The 23492-nt window shown below is 39.0% G+C and overlaps 1 protein-coding gene across 6 annotated transcripts in view; it reads left to right on the forward strand.

Annotated features, from left to right (window-relative positions):
- Nucleotides 1-23492, forward strand: part of UBR3 (ubiquitin protein ligase E3 component n-recognin 3) — a 268381-nt gene that overhangs the window by 26336 nt on the left and 218553 nt on the right. For all 6 annotated transcript variants that reach the window (XM_015110341.3, XM_015110343.3, XM_015110344.3 and 3 more), the window contains exon 2: nucleotides 21032-21171. In XM_015110341.3, coding sequence (XP_014965827.1) covers nucleotides 21032-21171 — 140 coding nt within the window. The remainder of the gene's footprint in view (nucleotides 1-21031; nucleotides 21172-23492) is intronic.

Consider the following 23492-nt stretch of genomic DNA (forward strand, 5'->3'; position numbering starts at 1 on the left):
CTGTCACTCAGGCTGGAGTGCAGTGGTGCGATCAGGGCTCATTGCAAGTTCTGCCTTCCTGGTTCACGTTATTCTCCTGCCTCAGCCTCCCGAATAGTTGGGACTACAGGCGCCTGCCACCACGTCTGGCTAATTTTTTGTTTTTAGTAGAGATGGGGTTTCACTGTGTTAGCCAGGATGGTCTCAATCTCCTGACCTCGTGATCCACCCGCCTCAGCCTCCCAAAGTGCTGGGATTACCGGTGTGAACCACTGCGCCCGGCCCTTTTTTTTTTTTTTTGAGACAGGGTCTTGCTCTTTTACCCAGGCTGGAGTGCAGCACCATGGTATTGGCTTATTGCAACCTCTCCCTCCTGGGCTCAAGCAGTCCTCCCACTTCAGCCTCCCAAGTAGCTGGGACTAGAGGCACATGCCACAATGCTTGGCCAATTTTAAAATGTTTCTGTAGAGACGAAGTCTTACTTTATTGCCCAGGCTGGTCTTCAACTCCTTGATTCAAGGGATCCTCCCATCTCCTCCTCCCAAAGTGGTGGGATTACAGGCATGGGCCACCGCGTCTGTCCTGCTCTGGATCTTTTAAGCACATAGTTAGATGAACTTGCCCTGTAAGGAGTGTTAGGTGAAGGGGAAGTAAAAAGTTATAATTTAATTTTAAAGGGCTAAGTAGGAAATGGATAACAGGGAAACATGGAGAAGAGAAAAACATAAAAAATATTTTCTTTTTCTTAGAAAAATGTGGGTACTTGGTTACATTTCTATTCTACTTTTAACTTAAATTTGGATTTTGCTTTAAAAAATCCATTTTGACAATCCTTGTCTTTCAGTAGGTATGCTTACACTATTCACACTTGTTTTAATTATTGATATGGTTTTATTAACATTTGCCATCTTGCTCATTTTCTTTTCCTTTTTTTTTTTTTTTTGAGACAGGGTCTTGTTCTGTTGCACAGGCTACAGTGCAGTGGCATAATCTTGGCTCACTGCAGCCTTGACCTCCTAAGCTCAAGTGATTATCCCAGCTCAGCCTCCTGAGTAGCTAGGACCACAGGTGTGTCCCACCGTGTCCGGCTAATTTTTGTATTTTTTGTTTACACAGGGTTTTACCATGTTGCCCAGGTTGGTCTCAAACTTCTGAGCTCAGTCAAGTGATGCGCCTTCCTCAGCCTCCCAAAGCATTGGGATTACAGGCATGAGCCTTTGCACCCAGATGCTAATTTTCTATTTTGTGTTACTTTTTACAAACCCCTTTTCTACACAACAGTGTTTGGGGTAGATATTCTTGTCTTCACTTTTTGGAGAAGTTAAAATAATAGAGAATCTTACTCAATGAGTAGGAAGTTGGCTGGGCGTGGTAGCTCATGCCTATAATCCCAGAACTTTGGGAGGCTGAGGCGAGCGGATCACGGTCAAGAGATCAAGACCATCCTGGCCAACATGGTGAAGCCCCGTCTCTACTAAAAATACAAAAATTAGCTAAAAATACAAAAATTAACTACACACACATGTAGTTCCAGTGACTCAGGAGGCTGAGGCAGGAGAATCACTTGAACCAGGGCAGCTGAGGTTGCAGTGAGCTGAGATCGCACCACTGCACTCCAGCCTGGTGACAGAGAGAGGCTCCGTCTCAAAAAAAAAAAAAAAAAAAGTTAAGTGACAGAGCTGGGGCCCAGGTCTTCTGAATTGGAGTGTGCACTGAATAAATATTGGTTTGAAATGTGAACCCCTCTTTTGCTTACTGCTGAACCATTTACGTGAAGACATCTTTTGAGATGTTTTCATATGCCTGCAACTTTGTCCTCCATGGTTATTTTTTTCTGGTAATTGTTTATGATCAGAAGACAATGTAGTTTAATCTCTCTGGGCATTTAGACTGCCTATTTGTAGAAGGGCACATAGAATTTTAATGCTAGAGCATAATTTGGAGGTCATTTACTACCAATTCTTCATTTTATAGTTGAGATATACCTTAAGACCTTTGGAACAGTGACTCAGATTTCTGTTTTATACACTTTCTTCACAATTTAGGAGCACTGACCTCATTTGATTAATAGATGAATGGAATAATGGATTAATTTGATAACTGAGATTAGGTAGGCTTTTGTGTTTTCTTTTCTATGGCTCTACATCCTTTTGGATCCTTTTGGAACGTGAGGTTGGCAAACTATTCCCCAAGGGTTGGCAACTTGTTTTGGTAAATAAAATGTTATTGGAATGTACCACACTAATTTATTTACTTATTGCCTATGGTGGCTTTCACTCTACAAAAACAGAATTGAGTAATTACACCAGACTGCATGGCCCTCAAAGTAGAAAATACTGTCTGGCTCTTTAGGAACAAATTGAGGCCGGGCGTGGTGGCTCACGCCTGTAATCCCAGCACTTTGGGAGGCCAAGGCGGGCAGATAACTTGAGATCAGGGGTTTGAGACCAGGTCAACCAACATGGTGAAACCCCGTCTCTACTAAAAATACGGGAAAAAAAAAATTAGCTGGGCGTGGTGGCAGGTGCCTGTAATCCCAGCTATTCAGGAGGCTGAGAGGCAGGAGAATCACTTGAACCCAGGGGTTGGAGGTTGCAGTGAACTGAGATTGCACTACTTCACTCCAGCCTGTGTCAGAGTGAGACTTCATCTAAAAAAAAAAAACCAAAAGGAGTCCTCTAAGAGAGCCATAGGTTTTTATGGATATAGAAATTTATGTTTTTTTTCCTCAACCAAATAAAATTAGCAAACGTGTGTATGAATAATGACTAAATTAAATAATTAACTTGAGATCTCATTCGAACCAAAACAGTGAATGAATGTAAATTTTTAAATAGCTGTGTTTTGGCTTTACACACCATATGATAGCCTAAATATAACTAACATGTAACTATTTGAATTCCAGTTTGAAAGGTGAGAGGGAATAGTTACTTATGAATGCTTGAGTAAATGGTGCTGTCCTTAGCTGCAATACGGAACCCAGGATGGGAACAGGTGAATAGGGTTCATGGAGAAGAGCTGGGCAGGAGGCAGACAATTATTTAGAACTTTCAGTTTTGTCTAGTAATGACTGGTTTATCTTTTACCAGGTTATGATAAGCTATGAGCAGGGTCTTTTTGTCAGGCAATTACAAAGATGTATAGGTTCTTTCTTGTAATGTAAATACTTTTTCTTTATTTTCCTTCTCCTTCTTTTTGCTCTTCCTCTTTTTCTTCTTCCTCTTCTTCTTTTTTATTTTTTTTTTGAGGCAGAGTCTCACTCTGTTGCTCAGGCTAGAGTGCCGTGGCACAATCTTGGCTCACTGCAGCCTCCGCCTCCCAGGTTCAAGCGATTCTCCTGCCTCAGCCTCCCGAGTCACTGGGACTACAAGCACACGTCACCACACCTGGCAATTTTTGTATTTTTAGTAGAGATGGAGTTTTACCATGTTGGCCAGGCCAGTCTCGATCTTCTGACCTCAGGTGATCCATCCACCTCAGCCTCCCAAAGTGCTGGGATTATAGGTGTGAACCATCCTGCCTGGCCCTTTTTTTTCTTTATAAAGGGACTTAGTTGTTTGTTTGTTTGTTTGTTTTTTAAATCTGCATGCATTTGTGTTTGTTGTTTATATGTGCATATGTGTGTGGAAGTGAATGAGGGAGAGAAGAAGAGAAAGCTGTTTAAAAATTCTAGTCTTGGAACTTCTTTGGGCAAACCAAACACCGCATGTTCTCACTCATAAATGGGAGTTGAACAGTGAGAACACATGGACACAGGGAGGGGAACATCACACACTGGGGCCTGTCGGGGTGGGGGGCAAGGGGAGCTAGAGCATTAGGACAAATACGTAATGCATGCAGGGCTTAAAACCTAGATGATGGATTGGTGACTGCAGCAAACCACCATGGCACACGTATACCTATGTAAAAAACTTGCACGTTCTGCGCATGTATCCCAGAACTTAAAGTATTAAAAAAAAGTTTATGAATGTTATCTATGTATTATACTTAATAATATAAAGAATTCTAGGCCAGGCGCGGTGGCTCACGCCTGTAATCCCTGCACTTTGGGAGGCCGAGGCGGGCGGATCACGAGGTCAGGAGATCGAGACCATCTTGGCTAACATGGTGAAACCCCGTCTCTACTAAAAAAAATACAAAAAATTAGCTGGGCACGGTGGTGGGCGCCTGTAGTCCCAGCTACTCGGGAGGCTGAGGCAGGAGAATGGCATGAACCCAGGAGGCGGAGCTTGCAGTGAGCCGAGATCGTGCCACTGCACTCCAGCCTGGGCGACAGAGTGAGACTCCGCCTCAAAAAAAAAAAAAAAAAAAAAAGAATTCTAGTCAGAAATATATATTGGCAAATAGTTTTTTAATGACAATAGGAAGAAAACCTGTAAGGTAGATATTCTTCTTTGTCTCTGAAACTGTTAATGTATTACCATGGTTTTGGAAATTGTATTTCTCATCACGGACTCAATTTCCCATCCTGTAATTAGGTACTCTAAAAGAAAGAGGTTTAGGTTTTTGTAAACTGGAACTTTAACACTGGTAGTTAGAGTTAACCCTTTTTTTGTCATTGAGAAAGTGGGAAGTGACGCCTTACTAGGATTTATTTAGAATAATATTGAGTGGGAGTTTTAACTTGTTTCTATATTGATAAATCTTAAGTTTTTTTTATGTTATAAACTTACATACACAGGAGAGAGTTTATAAAATGTATATGTACAGTTTAAAGAATTTCAGTACAATGGACATTCGGGTACCACTATCCACCTTATGAAATACAACATAAAGTATTGATAAGTATTTTGTATTACCTTATTTCTAATCTGAAATTAATTCAAGCTAATATAGTTATAAAATCTCAGGGTAAAGAAGTTTCCTGGTGGTTGTTTTTTTAAGACTAAAAAAAGCAATAGAGAGTATTTAAGGGATTACGTGTTGAGATTAGGAAGAGGTTAAAAAGGTTCATCCTTAATGCTGGTATTAAAATACTATATATAATAGATTCTTAAACCAAGATGATTTCTCGTTTTCATTAAAACATTGTCATTTAATGAATGACATTGTCATTTCATTAAAACATTGTCATTTAATGTTTTAGGACCATGCAGCCTGGATTTTTTGAATCAGTGCTGATTTTGAAATTTTAATTGTTTCTTGAAACCATTGAAAATTATGGGAATTACAGAATTTTTGTTACTTTGGCTAGACTACGTCTTCCTCCAGGTTGACTCATCTGGAAATAATATGCAGATTCTTTCTTGGACTTTGGTTTGATAAAATGTCTTCATGGGTATGGTGAAAAGGATGAAAAATTAAGAGATCCTGCTCTAAATCACTATTTAATTATTGGGTCAAATGGATGTAAATTTATACTTTTCATAAATTTTTGCCAAATTGTTCTCATATATAATATGCTAGTTTGTACTCCTTCCGTCAGTATGAGAGTATCCATTACTTTACAACCTGGCCAGCAAAGTATGTCATCAAACTTTTGATCTTTGCAAATATGATAGGTAGAAAAAAAGGTGTTTCAGTCTAATTTTATTCCTTTTTTGACCTGTGTGTTATTTAGAGGTATGTTATTTATTTAATTTCTAAATTTGGGGAATTTTTAAAGCTATCTTGTTAATGATTTCCAGTATAATTTTATTGTGAGTTTTTTTTTTTTTTTAGACGGAGTCTTGTTCTGTCGTACAGGCTAGAGTGCAGTGGTGCGATCTAGGCTCACTGTAACCTCTGCCTCCTGGGTTCAGGTGATTCTTGTGCCTCATCTTCCCGAGTAGCTGGGACTTACAGGCACGTGTCACCATGCCCAGCTAATTTTTGTATTTTTAGTAGAGACAGGGCTTCGCCACATTGGCCAGGCTGGTCTCAAACTGCTGACCCTTCAGATGATTCGCCTGCCTCTTCCAAAGGCTTGGTTGGGACTGGAGGATCGACTTCTAAGATGGGTTACTCACATGGCTGTTGACAAGAGGGTCATTTTCTAACCATGTGGGCTTTTCATAAGGCTGCTTGAAAAACTTCCTTTAATATTTCTTATCACCAGGTATGATGGCAATGAATTGTCCCAGCTTTTGTTTGAAAAGCCTTTTTATTTTTATTTTTTTTATTTTTTTTTATTTTTATTTTTTTGAGACGGAGTCTTGCTCTGTAGCCCGGGCTGGAGTGCAGTGGCCGGATCGCAGCTCACTGCAAGCTCCGCCTCCCGGGTTCACGCCATTCTCCTGCCTCAGCCTCCGGAGTAGCTGGGACTACAGGCGCCCGCCACCTCGCCCGGCTAGTTTTTTGTATTTTTAGTAGAGATGGGGTTTCACGGTGTTAGCCAGGATGGTCTCGATCTCCTGACCTCGTGATCCGCCCGTCTCGGCCTCCCAAAGTGCTGGGATTACAGGCTTGAGCCACCGCGCCCGGCCTTTTATTTTTATTTTTTAAGAGACTGGGTGTTGCTATGTTTTCTAGGCTGTCTTGGCCTCCCAAGTAGCTGGGACTGTAGGTATGTGTCAGTCACCATGCCAGCTTGAAGAGTTTATTTTTCCTCAGTTTTGAAGGGTATTTTCTCTGTGTGTTAAGAATTCTAGATTTTCAATGTTGTTTCTTTGCATATAACTTTTTCATTTAGTACTTTATTTGAAATAAATTTATTTATTTTTGGGACGGAGTCTCTGTTACCCAGGCTGGAATGCAATGGTGTGATCTCGGCTCACTGCAACTTTTGCCTCCCAGCTTCAAGTGATTTCTCCTGCCTCAACCTCCTGAGTAGCTAGGATTACAGGCACCCTCTACCACGCCCAGCTAATTTTTGTGTTTTTAGTAGAGACGGGGTTTCACTATGTTGGCCAGGCTGGTCTTGAGCTCCTGAAGTCAAGCGCCACTCACCTTGGCCTCGCAAATTGCTGAAATTACAGTTGTGAGGCACTGTGCCTGGCTTCATTTAGTACTTTAAATCTCTCTCCGTTTTGTTCTGGCTTGCATAATTTTTTACAAAAAGTCTGCTGTTATTTGTATCTGTTCCTTTGTATATAATGAATCAGTCAGTTTCTTCTGGTTACTTTGATGATTTTCTCCTAATCACTGGTTTTCGGCTATTTAGTTATCATGTGCCTCAGTATGGCTTTTTTTTTTTTTTGAGATGGAGTCTCACCCAGTCGTCCAGGTTGGAGTGCAGTGAGGCAATCTCGGCTTCACTGCAAACTCCTCCTCCCGGGTTCACACCATTCCCCTGCCTCAGCTTCCTGAATAGTGGGGACCACAGGCCCCCACCACCACCATGCCTGGTTAATGTTTTGTATTTTTAGTAGAGATGGTGTTTCACCATGCCAGCCAGGATGGTCTTGATCTCCTGACCTGGTGATCCACCTGACTCGGCTTCCCAAACTGCTGGGATTACAGGCGTGACACACCACGCCCGGCCCTCAGCATGGCTCTTAAAAAAATATTTATTCTGTTTGAGGTTTGAGTATTTTGGATATGCAATTTTAGATTTTTAATGAATTTGGAAAAATTTCAGCCACTAATTCTTTAGATAATTTGTTTTGTCTCCCCTCCTTCTCTTTTGGTATTCCAGTATAATGCAATACCACCTTGTTATTATCCCACAGTTCACTGAGGTTCTGTTTACTTTTCTAGTCTCTGTGTTTTATTTTCGATAATTTTTATTGCTCTGTCATTAAATTCATTGATCTGTTTTTTCTAGTGTCATTCTACTGTTAATTATCTGGTGTATTCTTCACTGCCGATATTTTATTTATTTATTTATTTTTGGGACGGAGTTTCACTCTTACTGCCCAGGCTGGAGTGCAGTGATGCGATCTTGGCTCACTGCAACCTCTGCCTCCTGGGTTCAAGCGATTTTCTGCCTCAGGCTCCCGAGTAGCTGGAACTACAGGGGCACGCTACCACAACCGACTAATTTTTGTATTTTTTTAGTAGAGACGGGGTTTCACCACATTGACCAAGATGTTCTCGATCTCCCGACCTTGTGATCTGCCCGCCTTGGCCTCCCAAAGTGCTGGGATTACAGGTGTGAGCCACTGCGCCTGGCCTTATTTTTTAATCTACAAGTTTGATACAGTTCTATTTTATATCTTCTATTTCCATCATTATGCTTTCGTTTCTGTCCTTTCTCGAACATATGGAAAATAGGTTTGTTAGTCTCATTATCTCCATCACTTTTGGGTCTATGTCTGTTAATTTTTCTGCTGGTTATGGGTGATATTTTTCTGTTTTTGTTTTTTGTTTGTTTTTGCATGCCTAGAAAACATTGATTGTGCGCCAGAATTTCTGCACTTTATGTTGTTGATTGTGGATTAAGTTGTATTCCTTAGGTTTGGATTTTGTTCTGCAGTGCAGATAAGTTACTTGGACTCAGGGCTTATCTTTAAGCTATATTAGTGTGGGTTCAAAGCAACCTTTAGTCTTGAGTGAATTTATCTGCACTGGTAGTACAGTACCCTTCAGAAGATTCTACGTGATTCCCATATATTTTGAGGTTTCGCCATTCTCGCTGTTGGGAACATGAACTGTTCCCAGCTCTGTGTCATTCTTGGTAATTCTTTTGCCCATTCCTTTGTGATTGTTTTTACCCTCGCCTTGGGTGTTTCCACTTACGAGAGCCAAAATTCCACTCAGCCAAAGACTTAGGGGGTCTGTTTGCATGTCTCCAGAGCTCCCTTTCAGTCCTTCAAATTCTAGCTACCTTAACATCCCTGAGTTCTATCTCTGTTTTCTCAACTCACTGAGGCCACAGGGCTCTCTTTGGGTTCCACCTCCCTTTTGTTGCAGTTTGGAAAGTGCCTCTGAGCAGTAGGTGTAGGTCTGGGGCTCACCTTTTTCTTTCTTTTCTCTTAAGGGTCATAGTCTTGCACTGCCTATTGTCTAATGTTTGAAAACCATTGTTCCATACATTACCTGCCCATGCCCCCCCAGCATCCTCCCCAATTTTCTAATTGTTTAAGATGAGGGAGTAAATTTGCTCCTTGCTACTCCATCTTGACAAGTTTTTTCTCAGTGTGAGTTTGTTTGTTTTTATTCCTCAGTATAGTTTTAATGTGTTTATTTACTGACTTGAGCATCTTTTCATATGTTTAAGAACGATTGGTATTTCTTTTTCTCATTTTCTCTTGGATTGTCTTAGGAAAAATAGCCCTGTATTAGTCAGGGTTCTCTAGAGGGACAGAACTAATAGGATATATGAATATATGAGATGGAGTTTATTAAGGAGAATTGACTCACACGATCACAAGGTAAAGTCCCACGATAGGCCATCTGCAAGTTGAGGAGCAAGGAAGCCAGTGGTGGATCAGTCCGAGTCCCAGAACCTCGAAAGTAGGGACTTTCCAACGGTTTGTTGTAAAGTCCTCAGTCTGTGGCCACAGGCCCGAGAGCCCTTGGCAAACCACCAGTGTAAGTCGAAGAGTCCAAAAGCTGAAGAACTTGGTGTCTGATGTTCAAGGGCGGGAAGCATCCACCACAGGAGAAAGATGAAGTCTGGAAGATTCAGCAAGTCTGGTCTTCCATCTTCTCCTGCCTGCTTTTTTCTAGCTGCTCTGGCAGCTTATTAGATGTTGTCCACCCAGATTGAGGGTAGGTCTGCCTCTCCCAGTCCACTGACTCAAATGTTAATCTCCTTGGGTAACACCCTCACAGATACACCTGGGAACAATACTTTGTATCCAATCAAGTTGATATTCAATATTAACCATCACAAACTCTTTGACCAGTTATGAGTTGCAAACCTTTTTTCCTACTTGTCTTTTCAAAAACAAATGCCGGCCGGGTGTGGTGACTTATGCCCGTAAGCCCAGCACTTTGGGAGGCCAAGGCAGGCAGATCACGAGGTCAGGAGTTCGAGACCAGCCTGACCGACATGGTGAAACCCTGTCTCTACTAAAAATACAAAAATTAGCTGGGCGTAGTGGCAGGCACCTGTAATCCCAGCTACTCGGGAGCCTGAGGCAGGAGAATCGTTGGAACCCGAGAGGCGGAGGTTGCAGTGAGCTGAGATCGTGCCACTGCACTCCAGCCTGGATGACAGAGCAAGACTCTGTCTCAAAAAAAAAAAAAAAGAAAGAAAAACAGAAGCCCATGGGCATTTATTTTTATACAGAAATTTTTTCTTGTCAATTTTTATGTTTATTAATTTTATGTTTATTAATCTTTTATGTTTAATTAATAAGCAAAATCTAGTGACTTTTAGATTTTGTCATACTTAAACTGTCTCTTCTACACAATTACTAAGTAACTCTTCCCACACCAAGTTGGGTCTAGCACTCTAACGATTTCACATTTTACATTTACCTTTTTGATATGTTAAGAATTTATTATCGAGGTATAAGATGTGAGGAAGATCCTCCCGCCTACCCCAGCTTGACTGGTTTACCTAAATATCTCAGTATCATTTCTCTGATTAAGCCCTGTTTTCTGCATAGATTTGAATTTTGCCTTTATTATAAATTCCACATGTATTTGGTTCTATTTCTGGACCCATATTATTTTTCATGTACCATTACCATGCTGTTTTGTTTCTGCTTCAAGGTTTCAATGTATATTTACTGTCTTAATAGTTTAATAGGTTTACAACATCTCTATTTTTACTTTCAAGTTTTCTGATCTTATGTGCATGCTGTAATGTAAAATTTTTAGTTTTCATAAAATTTTTTTTTGCTTTTCTGGTACTTTAGGGTCCACTAAATACTATTTAAACCCATGTAGATGGAATTTAAAGTTTTTTCTTTTAGTTCTTACCATTTATCTAGCAGTTTTAGACATAGGATGGAGCTGTACTTTAGTCCTTCCTATGAGAGATGTAGAAATGTATATCTAGGAAAATGGCCCAGGAATATGTATAGGTGAATTTGGAACTGAATTTCTGATCTCCCTTTCTCTGCTTTGTAGTTTACTTAATTGTATTCATCGTCATTGTCTATTTCTGTCCTATAGAATGTTAGCTTCCTAAAGGCTGGAATCAATACTTCTGATGATTTTAACTTTAAAATAAGTTTTCATCTCTGATAAAGCTACTTGACTTTTATTACTCTTGTTTTTTTTTAATTTTCTTAGCGATTCTTGTTTATTCTTCCGTATAAACTTTAGAATCAGCTTGTTTATTCCTTACTGTTATTTTCACAGGATCATATTAAATATATAGATTTGTTTAGGTAGATATCATATATGTTTATGGTATGCCTTTTATGTCATTTTGGCCTGTATCCTAAATATCTTTTGATAATTTTGTTAAAGTTTAGTTAGGTATGTCATTTAATGTTTCTGAGATTTCCCCACCTGCCAGATGAAGGGCACAGATTATATCATCAGGGCGTTTAACATTGGGGGGGGTGGTATGACTCTCCAGGAATCTCCATTATTTTGGAATAATCCAAAATTATATGCAGAATAATGTGTATGTGTGTAATTTCTTGCAAAATAATGTGTAATGTGTGTAGTGAGTTGAGAATAGCATGTTCTTGCCAAAGAACATCTGTAGGGGAGCTTATTATCTCACATACTTTTCAAATTCTTGAAAAATTTGGTTTCATTATTTGAGTTGACCTCTCCTTGCCCTCTTTCTCCCCACCGAATATCAGTAACTTGCAAAGAGAGCACCAGAACCCGCCCCCCCCTTTTGTTTCCTCTCTCCTCTACTTCTCCCACAGTCCAGGAAGTTTGCTTTTAGTCATTTAAATTTGATTTCAGAAGAATCATAAGGAGAGTTTCTGGGGGGTAATGTTGTGTTTCTTGATCTTGAATTGGCGTTGGCGTTTACGTGAGTATGTTCATTTAGTGATATTTTGTTGAGTTGCATACTTACCTTTTAGGCAATTTTTTATCTGTGTGCTTCAGTGAAAAATTTTAAAAAGATGATGTCAAACAAAATATAGAGAAGTCATTTTGTCTACTATTTTTGTAGTTCTATTTGATCATTCTATTATTGCTGTAACATCCTTCCCCACTAAGGACTATTTAACCTTCTTAATCTTGCAAATCTGTTGGGTTCCTTGAAGAAAGTTATCTGTGACCTCTGAACTGCTAATGTGAATGTATTACTTCCTGCCTCATTTTTAATTTGGAGCTATACCAGTTGTCTAGAAAGCCCCTCTCTTGTTCATTTGGGGAGAGATTGTTAATACATGTTTATATGCAGTTTCATTTGTCAGGTCTTTTGACTGATTTTACTGGTGTCTTTTGGTTAGCTTACTTGACTTATTGGTTCTACCTGTAGGCTTAGTCATTGCTGATGAAGTGACATGAATTTTAGGATCAATTTAGGTGTTCTAAATGAAGTAAATTTCTTGATGGTTGAATTGGTACAATCTAAACACACAAAGTAAAAATAGCAAACTTTCTCCCTTAACTCTCCCAGAGCTTTGCATGTCTAGCCTACCTCCTTCATGACATTTTGGCCTGTAGCCTAAATATCACCTCTTCAGAAAGACCTTCCCTGACAAACCCAATCTAAAGGAGTCTCATGGATACTTTTTATATATAGTGCTGTCAAATACTTTTTCTTTTTTTTTTTTTTGAGACAGAATCTTACCCTGTCACCCAGAATGGAGTACAATGGGACAATCTCTACTGCAACCTCCTGCACCCAGGTTCAAGTGATCCTCCTACGTCAGCCTCCTGAGTAGCTGGGATTACAGGTGCACACCACCACATCTGGCTAATGTTTGTATTTTTTGTAGGGATGGGGTTTTGCAGTGTTGCCCAGGCTAGAAATAATTTTGTAGAATTTATTACTATCAGATATTTCCATATTTATTTTCTTGTTTCTCTCTTTCCTCCTCCCTCAGAAAGTTAGCTCCATGAGGACAAGGCCTCTATATTCCCAGGGCCTAGGTTCCAGGCATGTAGTAGCTCTTCAAAAAAAATTTGAACAACTGGGATTATTAAATGGGTCCCAGATTATTATTTAATTGGATGCCCTTAAAATAATTTTGTTGGCTAGGTGCAGTGGCTCACGCCTGTAATCCCAGCACTTTGGGAGGCCAAGGCAGGCAGATCACTTGAGGTCAGGAGTTCGAGACCAGCCTGGCCAACATGGTGAAACCCTGTCTGTACTAAAAATACAAAAAAAAAGGCTGGCACGGTGGCTCACGCCTGTAATCCCAGCACTTTGGGAGGCCGAGGCAGGTGGATCATGAGGTCAGGACATCGAGACCATCCTGGCTAACACAGTGAAACGCCGTCTCTACTAAAAAAAGTACAAAAAAATTAGCTGGGTGTGGTGGTGGGTGCCTGTAGTTCCAGCTACTTGGGAGGCTGAGGCAGGAGAATGGCATGAACCCAGGAGCCGGAGCTTGCAGTGAAACAAGATTGCGCCACTGCACTCCAGCCTGGGCGACAGTGCGAGACTCTGTCTCAAAAAAACCCAAGAAAACAAAAAAAAAACATTAGGTAGGCATCATGGCACACGCCTGTAATTCTAGCTACTCCAGACACTGTGGCAGGAGAATCGCTTGAACCCGGGAGGCTGAGGTTGCGGTGAGCCGAGATCATGCCATGGCACTCCAGCCTGGGCAACAGAGTGAGATTTTGTCTCAAAAAAAAAAAAAATTTCTTTTTTGTTCTGTTAATTAATTCTTTGTTCCAGCAAATCTTTTTCTAGGACTTGATGAAATGTTAATAGTAATTTTAAAAAAGATTTTTTAAAGAGACAGGGTCATGCTATATTGCCCAAGCTGGTCATGAATTCCTGGGCTCAGGCAATCTTCCTGCCTCAAACTGAGTATTATCAAGTCTTTATTGAGCATCTGCTATGTTAAATGGTCAGTCCCCCACACCATGCTCAGCCTGAATTACAAAAACCAGTATTGTTCGTCAGCCTTACAGTATGTTACATCCACATTGGACAGTTCTGCCGTACTCAAACTAGTTGCCAGAGTATGATTTTTTTTTTTAACTTTTTTGACCATTAAGTTTTTAATCTCCAGTCTTCTAATACACTTCTGTAACCTCAGTCTCGAAATTACTTAGACCATTCTTACTGTTCCTTTGGCTTAGCTACTTGGTACTGTGTTCAGATTTTCTTTACTCAGTTGCTCTTTGGAATTGGTTTCTTTCCTGCACAAAGTGTCTAAGGAGAGCTTTCTGTGCTTTCTAATCCTTTCTCTTTCTGCTTTCCAGCTGTCAATTCTTTTAGTACATCCTTCAGTTTTGTGCCCAATTATGTTTTCCTATTCTTCTCTCCTGGCTTTCGTTTCATCCATTTTCTGTCCTTCACATTTATGCTTGCAGGCTTCTTAATTAAGTTGTCTTAGATCACAGCTAGCTCTTTAATCTGTCACACAGGCCAGGTTCTCCTTTATCTTTAAAAGCTTTTACAAAGGCAGGACACGGTGGCTCACGCCTGTAATCCCAACACTTTGGGAGGCCAAGGCAGGTGGATCACGTGAGGTCAGGAGTTTGAGACCAGCCTGGCCAACATGGCGAAACCCCATCTCTACTAAAAATACAAAAAATTAGATGGGTGTGATGGCGGGCACCTGTAGTCTCAGCTCCTTGGGAGGCTGATGCAGGAGAATTGCTTGAACCTGGGAGGCGGGGGTTGCAGTGAGCCGGTATTGTGCCACTGCACTCCAGCGTGGGCAACAGAGTGAGACTGTGTCTCAAAGAAAAGAAAAAAGAAAAAAAAGCTTTTATGTGAATATAGCTTTTAAAAAGGGTACTTGATTTCTCCAACCTGGGCAACAGAGTTGAGACTGTGTCTCAAAAAAAAAAAAAAAAAAAAAAAGCTTTTATGGAAATATAGCTTTAAAAAAGTGTACTTGATTTTATTTAGATATTGTGTGTCCCAGCTGGAAGAAGTTTTTCGTCGTTGTTGTTGTTTTTTCTTTTGAGATGAAGTCTTGCTCTGTCATCCAGGCTGGAGTGCAGTGGCGAGATCTCAGCTTACTGCGACCTCCGCCTCCTGAGTTCAAGCGATTCTCTACCTCAGCTTCCTGAATAGCTGGGATTACAGGTGTATGTCACCATGTCTGGCTAATTTTTATAATTTTAGTGCAGATGGGGTTTCACCATGTTGGCCAGGCTGGTCTTGAACTCCTGATCTCAAGTCAGTCGCCCACCTCGGCCTCCCAAAGTGCTGGGATTACAGGTGTGAGCAAATGTGCCTGGACTGGAAGAAGTTCTTAAATTCGTTTTTTCTTTTAAATCAAGGTTTGAACCTTAAGGTGTGATGCTTCCTACCCTTTATCATAATATGGCAGATATGGAAAATAGTATTTGGATGGGACACAGAGGCAACTGAGGAGGCTGCTCAGGCTCTGCCTGTGTGTCTGCCTTGAGGACCGAGGAAAATCCGTCTCTCTGCTCTGTCATCTGCTGACCTAACAATTAAAAGCCCTACCTTAAGGGTAGATAGACTTCAGCAGAGTGTGAACATGCTAACTTTTATTTTGCATTTATGTATGTATTTTCTTAAGAGTTGTAACTTTCATTAGATTCTCAAAAGGGTCCTTGAAGCAAAAAAGAATACCAATGATTTTTTTTTTTTTTTTTTTTTGAGACGGAGTCTTGCTGTGTCACCCAGGCTGGAGTGCAGTGGCCGGATCTCAGCTCACTGCAAGCTCCGCCTCCCGGGTTTACGCCGTTCTCCTGCCTCAGCCTCCCGAGTAGCTGGGACTACAGGCGCCCGCCACCTCGCCCGGCTATTTTTTTTGTATTTTTTAGTAGAGACGGGGTTTCACCGTGTTAGCCGGGATCGTCTCTCGATCTCCTGGCCTCGTGATCCGCCCGTCTCGGCCTCCCAAAGTGCTGGGATTACAGGCTTGAGCCACCGCGCCCGGCCCCAATGATGTTTTAAATTGTGGAACTAAAACCAAATATATGGCATAACTTATTTTTTGTTTTTGGCTTAAATTTTTCCTTTTGATTACAAGGTTGTACGTATGTTTGTTATATAAAATTCAAACATTATAGGTAGAATTAACATTGTAAGTGAAAGTATAACATATCACACTCTCAGTTAATTTCTACAAAGTTTGGTATATATTTCTGAAAATATTTTTCTTCTTTTATATATTAATGTTTCTTTCCCCTTCTCTAAAATTGTATTTATAGAAGAGATTAAATGTATATACTTCTATATAATTCATTTCTCACTTCATTTATCTTAGATATAATTATACTTTAGCACTTATTATTCCACCTCATTTTTGTTAAAATCAAAGTATGTTATGGATCTGCCATAGTTTGTTTTACTTTTCTTCTATGATTAAATGCATGCATTTTAAACTTTTTTATATTCTAAATGGAGGTATAATGAACATCTTTGTAAGTATATTTCAGAGTATTTCTGTATAATAAATTCATAGAAATAGAAATGCTAAGCTTGTGTTATGAACATTTAAAATTTTAATAGATATGGTCAAGTGCCAGCAAAAACTCGACCTGTTTACACTTCATGTGTACAACAAAAATTTCTGAACATGCTTTCAATGAATTAGTAAAGTGAATCTTTCCTGATCTGCAAGATGAAAAACTTTTTACATTATGAAAATTTCCAAACATATGCAAAAACAGGGCGTTGAACCTTCCTGTGCTAATCATGCAGACTCAACATTTTTAAAGATTTTAGCCACATTCGCTTCAACTGCTCTTTTTTCCCTTTCTCGGAAGTATTTTAAAACAAGTCCCCCAAATCATGTTATTTTACACAGACATCCTTCAGCATTCATCTTTAAAGAGCAGGGAATTTTTTTTTCTTTTTAAGATTTTTAGTTTTTTAGTATAGAAAATTTAAAACATATATAAAAGCAGTCAGCACAATGAGCCTAACTAGTAGGATCTTTTTATTAGGGGAAAAATCCCTTGTTATCATTTTTGACTGAAAGACAAATTTAAATTACAATCTTTTAAATGAATCCCTTAAACATCAGAAGAGAGTACTTCATTGACTTCGATATCGATCCATATTCTGTTTCATGAACATAACATAATGAAACCTCATGTATCTCTCAGTTTCAACAAGTAGCAATTCAGAGCTGCTCTTGGTATACTCCCATCTACTTCCCTTTATCTCTCCAGATTATTTTGAAGGTCCCATATATTAGAGCATTTCATCTGTAAGTCCCTATCTCTGTCTAAAAGACAGGGAATTTACTTTTTTTTTATTTTTTATTTTTATTTAAGACACAGTCTTATTCTGTTATCCAGGCTGGAGTGAAGTGGCGCATGATCTCAGCTCACTGCAGTCTCCACCTCCTGGATTCAAGTGATTCTTGTGCACACCACCACGCCTGTCTAAGTTTTGTGTTTTTAGTAGAAACAGGGCTTTGCTGTATTGGCCAGGCTGGTCTTGAACTCCTGACATCAAGTGATCTGCCTGCCTTGGCCTCCCAAAGTACTGGGATTACAGGCATGAGCCACTGCACCCAGCCAGGAATTCACTTTTTAGTGATAATCACAGTGCTGTTATTGTCACACCCACATAAAATAATTCCTGTATCATCAAATAAACATGAACATTTTCTTGTATAACCACAATTGCATTATCACACTAATAAAATCAACTGTAATGAACTAGTACCCAGTTTATAATAAGATTCCCCCAGAAAGGAATTTCCTTTGTGAAAGACTAAAAAATGCCTTCCAAAAATTCCTTTCAGAGTCGGTTTGTTAGAATTGGTTTACATATTGCATGTGCTTATTGGGTGTCTCAAGCCTCTTTTTAACCTAGAGTAGCCCTCATACCCCTTTATTCCCCTCTGTCACTGACAGGTTACAGAAACTGGGTCAGTTGTACTGTATAATGTCTCACATTCTCCATTTGTTTATTTGCTTTTTTTGTGGTGTCATTTAACATGTTCCTTTATCTCCCATACTTCTTGTAAATGAATGTTAGTTCTGGAGACATGGTGTCATTCAAGTTCAATTTGTTTGATAAGTACATTTCATAAATGGTGTTGTGTGCTTTACTCACATCACAGTGTCTCTGCTTTTTTGTTTTGTTTTGTTTTGTTTTTAAACCTCTGATGATACTAAGATTGATTTTTTTTTTTTTTTTTGAGATGGAGTCTTGCTCTGTCACCCAGGCTTGAGTGCAGTGGCACGATCTTGGCTCACTGCAACCTCTGCCTCCCAGGTTCAAGTGATTCTCCTGCCTCAGCCTCCTGAGTAGCTAGGACTACAGGCGTGTGCCACCATGCCCAGCTAATTTTTTTGATATTTTAGCAGAGACAGGGCTTCACCATGTTGGCCAGGCTGGTCTCGAACTCCTGACCTCAAGCAGTCCACTTGCCTCAGCTTCCTAAAGTGTTGGGATTACGGGTGTGAGCCACCTCGCCCAGCAGATTGATAAGGATGTGATAGTCAGATCTTTTTCTTATTTAACCACAGTATTGTTACCACACCTAATAAAATTAACTATAATGAACCAAAGAACTGTAATGAACTGTAAGTAACTGTAATGAAAATTTCCCCTCAAGCTTTTCTCTAATGGCTCCATTGCATAAGTCAGTTATTTCACTAGATACCACAAAATGGTTTCTCCAGTTATTCATTTTTTGTTTTAATAAAATTCATTGCTTTATTAGAGAAAACTGGAACATCTTTCCATTTGTTTATTAGCTCTTTGGTACTTGTTTTGTGAATTGTTCATGACCTTGCTTGATTTTTCTATTGAATTGTTTTATTTTTCTTATCCATTTTTGAGTGTTTGTAGTCATAGATATTAATCTTTTATCTCATTTATATATTATAAATATTTTTTCCAGTTTGTTACTGTCTTCTGTGTAGAAACTTTTGATTTACATAGTCAGTTTCTTTTCTTTCTTTTGTGGCTTTTGGTTTTAAGTCTTAACTTAGGCTTTCTATATTCTGAGATAATGTAGGAAAATAGTTAATTATCTTCCAGGCTCCATTGCTTACATTTGATTTTTAATGTATATGGAATATATTTTGTATATAGTATAAGATAGGAATCAAATTTGCTTCCTGCATTTAAATAACAGTAAATTTTGTCCTAACGTAGTTTATTAAGTCTTCTTCCCACCATATTGATTTGAGATGTCACATTCATCACAAATTTGTATATTCTTTTTCTGGACTTCATTGTTGTTCATTTTAAATTATTTAAGTTTTTTTGGTAGACTGGGTCTTGGTATGTCACCTAGGCTGGTTTTGAACTCCTGGCCTCATGTGATCCTTCTGCCTTGGCCTCCCAGCATGCTGGGATTACAGGCATGAGCCACCATGCCTGGCCCATTGTGGTCCATTGATGTTGGCACATTACCACAGAATTTTAATTAAAATAATTTTGTACTGTGCTTTAAGGTCTAGTTCATTATCATTAACCTTTTTTTTTTTTTTTTTTAAGGCTTTAATAGTATTTTTCACAAATATGCTCTTCCATTTGAACTTTAGAATTAGTTTGTGATTAATTCCATTGGGATGTAAATCTAATGGCATTAAGTCTGGGGGAAACTGTCTTTTATTATTATTATTATTATTATTATCATCATCATCATTTTGAGACAGAGCATCACTCAGTCACCCAGGCTGGAGTGCAGTCACATGGTCTTGGCTCACTGCAACCTCTGCCTCCTGGGTTCAAGCGATTCTCCTGCCTCAGCCTCCCGAGTAGCTGGGACTACAGGCACATGCCACTATGCCTGGCTAATTTTTGTATTTTTAGTAGAGACAGCGTTTCACCCTGTTGACCAGGCTGGTCTCAAACTCCTGACCTCAGGTGATGCACCAGCTTCTGCCTCCCAGAGTGCCGAGATTACAGGCGTGAGCCACCGTGCCTGGCCAAAACTGTCTTTTAAAAAAAAAAAATCAATTTTTCTGTTTAGGAATATGGTTTTTCTCTGTTCATTCAGATCTTTTATATTTTACAGCTTAAATAGCTTCTCTTCCTTTCTACTTATTTCTAGGCATTTTACATGTTTAGTGTGGTAACTATATGTTTGGTCACAGAATAACTTATTTGTGATTATTTGGATATTGACTATAGAATAGTTTTCTTCAGGGTGGAGCACAGTGGCTCACAATCCCAGTACTTTGGGAAGTCAAGGCTGGAGGATTGCTAGAGGCCAAGAGTTGTACTTCAGCCTTGGCAATGTAGCAAGACCCTGTCTCTACAAAAAGTAAAAATAAAAAAAATTAGCCAGGCATAGTGGTGCATGCCTGAGGTTGAGGTGGGAGGATTGCTTGAGCTCAGGACTTCCAGGATGCATGTGGGTGGCAAAGCGAGACCCTGTCTTTAAGGGAAAAAAAAAAAAAAAAAGAATAGTTTACTTCATTTTTGCTCGAGCATACCAATCACACTTGAAAATGAATATAGGCCAGGCGCAGTGGCCTGTAATCCCAGTGCTTTGTGGAGCTGAGGTGGGCGGATCATCTGAGGTCAGGAGTTCAAGACCAGCCTGGCCAACCAACATGGTGAAACCTCGTCTCTACTAAAAATAAAAAAACTTAGCTGGTGAGGTGGTGCACACCTGTGGTCCCAGCTACTTGGGAGACTGAGGTGGGAGAATTGCTTGAACCTGGGAAGCAGAGGTTGCAGTGAGCCTAGATTGTGCCATTGCACTCCAGCCTGGGCAACAGACTAAGACTCCTCAAAAAGAAAAAGAAAAAGAAAAATAGAATGAATATAAACAAGATTAGAAGGAATGTATACACTTAAACATAAAAGCTTTTAAAATAAACTTCAAGTTTTTGTATCACTTACCTATTCATTAATGCAATAAGTTAGAAATAGGAAAAATGTAGATGCTTTGGAAGTGATCAACTTGTACTTAATGGTTTAAAAGAGTGGAGGTCATAAAGTGGTACTTGAAAGGAATAAATTTCAGTTAAAAAATGTGCTCTGTAATGAGAGTTTCTTTTTGTATTCTAGTTGGAATTTAACTATTAATAGTATGGTCTTTTCTTGGGAAAAATATACCTGAGTGCCATTTTTATATAAACACTGATTAAAATTACATTCTTTTAACCTGGTACCTTAAAAATCATAAAGAAGGATTTACTGGCCTGTATTCTATTTATGAATATTGTAAATATAAATAATATATTTTTAACTGATTAGACATTACTGTTAATTTTTTTCTTTTTCGTATTACAGGTTTTGCAAAAGGCATCAAATTAAATCAAGTTCAAATATTCCCTGTGTCCCTAAAGACTTACTGATGATGTCTGAATTTGTTCTTCCAAGATTTATATTTTGTCTTATTCAGTACTTAAGAGAAGGCTATAATGAACCAGGTATGTTTTAATCTACTTCTTATTAGTACTCTTTTTAAATTATAAATTTACGAAGTTTTAGCATTAATTATGAGGTGAATTTTTTCAGATATCATTTTTTTTGCTTAACATTTAAAAAGAGATGACTGCCGGGCGCGGTGGCTCAAGCCTGTAATCCCAGCACTTTGGGAGGCCGAGACGGGCGGATCACGAGGTCAGGAGATCGAGAGACGATCCCGGCTAACACGGTGAAACCCCGTCTCTACTAAAAAATACAAAAAAAATAGCCGGGCAAGGTGGCGGGCGCCTGTAGTCCCAGCTACTCGGGAGGCTGAGGCAGGAGAACGGCGTAAACCCGGGAGGCGGAGCTTGCAGTGAGCTGAGATCCGGCCACTGCACTCCAGCCTGGGTGACAGAGCAAGACTCCGTCTCAAAAAAAAAAAAAAAAAAAAGAGATGACTATATGGACTGAATAGAAACACACTAAAGATAAATTAGATAACCTTATAGATACGTTGTAGTTGACCTAGTTTCGTGCTTTCTGCTTCTGGGGTCATAAATGTTTTTGATCAAACTTATTTGAGCTTTTGCAGATGAGGAAGTAACCATTTTGTGGGGTTAATGTGGCTTTATTTACAATAATATGATAAATCAGAATTGAGAATTCCTGGAAATGTTTGAATTTAACTTAGATTTTAGAAGATAAAATGTTTTATCACCTTTTTTTTAGAGGTCTGTATATATTTTTTCTCCATGTATATTATATAATAACTTATGATAGGGTCAAATTGCTGACTTCCAGATTACTGGTAGAATATATGGGTGTGTAATCATCATGTTAATATTTAAAAGAGAAAATAAATTACAGGTGTTCTTCTAACTTTTTAAGATTTAATCACAGTCTTGATTAACATACTTCAGTTAGGTAAATATTTGGATTTAGGTATCTATTAAAAGTTCTCAGTCTGACATTGTGAATTATAGATATTCATTAGTAGTATGAATCAAATTTATTAACTTTTTATGATTTTTTTACCTTTCTAATGATAACCTGCATTTCTTTTCTATAAGAGATTACATTTTGCATTATTTTTAGAGTTTTAAAATTATTTAGTACTATAAATAACTTTATATTCATTTTGAAACTGTGGCATACATTTTCATCTTCTATCTCCATCCTTAAAGTGTAGGGGTATGTTATATAATATCCTCATTTCTAAAACTGTCTTGTTATCTTTATTGTGAGCAAACCATTATACTTCCTTATTTGTACATTTTAAACAAAAACATACAATCCTTTGTTAAGTACTTCTACTTAACAGAGAATATATCTTAAAATACAGAAAAATAAGCTGGGCATGGTGGTTCATACCTGTAATCCCAGCACTTTGGGGAGCTGAGGCAGGAGGATTGCTTGAAGCCAGGAGTTCAAGACCAGCTAGGCAACATAGAGACCCTGTCTTTGCAAACATTTTTAAAAGTTAGCTAGGTGTGGTGGTGGCACGTGCCTGTAGTCCTAGCTACTTGGGAGACTGAGGCAGGAGGATCCTTTGAGCTCAGGAGTTCAAGACTGCAGTGAGCTATGATTACATCGCTGCACTCCAGTCTGGGTGACAGAGTGAGACCCTGTGCCCCACCCCGCCCCCCAGAAAAAAAAAGAAAAGAAAAAAGAATATATAGAGAAAAATATTATTTTGATTTGGTTCCAAATTACTGTCTCTTCGGAATGAAGGAACCAGTTACTAGCTGGGTTATTGAAATAGCCTTCTGCATTATTTCTTATATACTAGTTAGCAGACTTTTTTGGGAATTTATGTTTTGTATTACAGGTGTCCTATTTTAGAAATAGAAATTATTTGTTATAAGAACCTTAAAGCTTATCATTAGTTTAATCCAAGAGTACTTCACACGAAAGTGTGTTATATTTTTGTTGACATAACAGTTGTAAAACATAGACAACATAGGTCCATAGCTTTTTAATTATCTGTTATCTGAAAATATGAAGGGAAAAATGGAAGCATTTTTTATCTAAAGATGACCTGCATGAATGTAGGTTCATGGAAGTTTCTTCCTTATATTACTACTTCTGCTCAGCATTAATTTCTGTCTGTGCAAAAAAAATTCTGCCTTTTTTTTTTTTTTTTTTTTTTTGAGACGGAGTTTCGCTCTTATTGCCCAGGCTGGAGTGCAGTGTTGTGATGTCAGCTCACCGCAACCTCCACCTCCCGGGTTCGAGTGATTCTCCTGCCTCAGCCTCCCAAATAGCTGGGATTACAGGCGCCTGCCACCATGCCTGGCTGAGTTTTTGTATTTTTAGTAGAGGTGGAGTTTTACCGTGTTGC

Source organism: Macaca mulatta, chromosome 12, assembly GCF_049350105.2.
Source record: "Macaca mulatta isolate MMU2019108-1 chromosome 12, T2T-MMU8v2.0, whole genome shotgun sequence".
Taxonomy (NCBI): Eukaryota; Metazoa; Chordata; class Mammalia; order Primates; family Cercopithecidae; genus Macaca; species Macaca mulatta.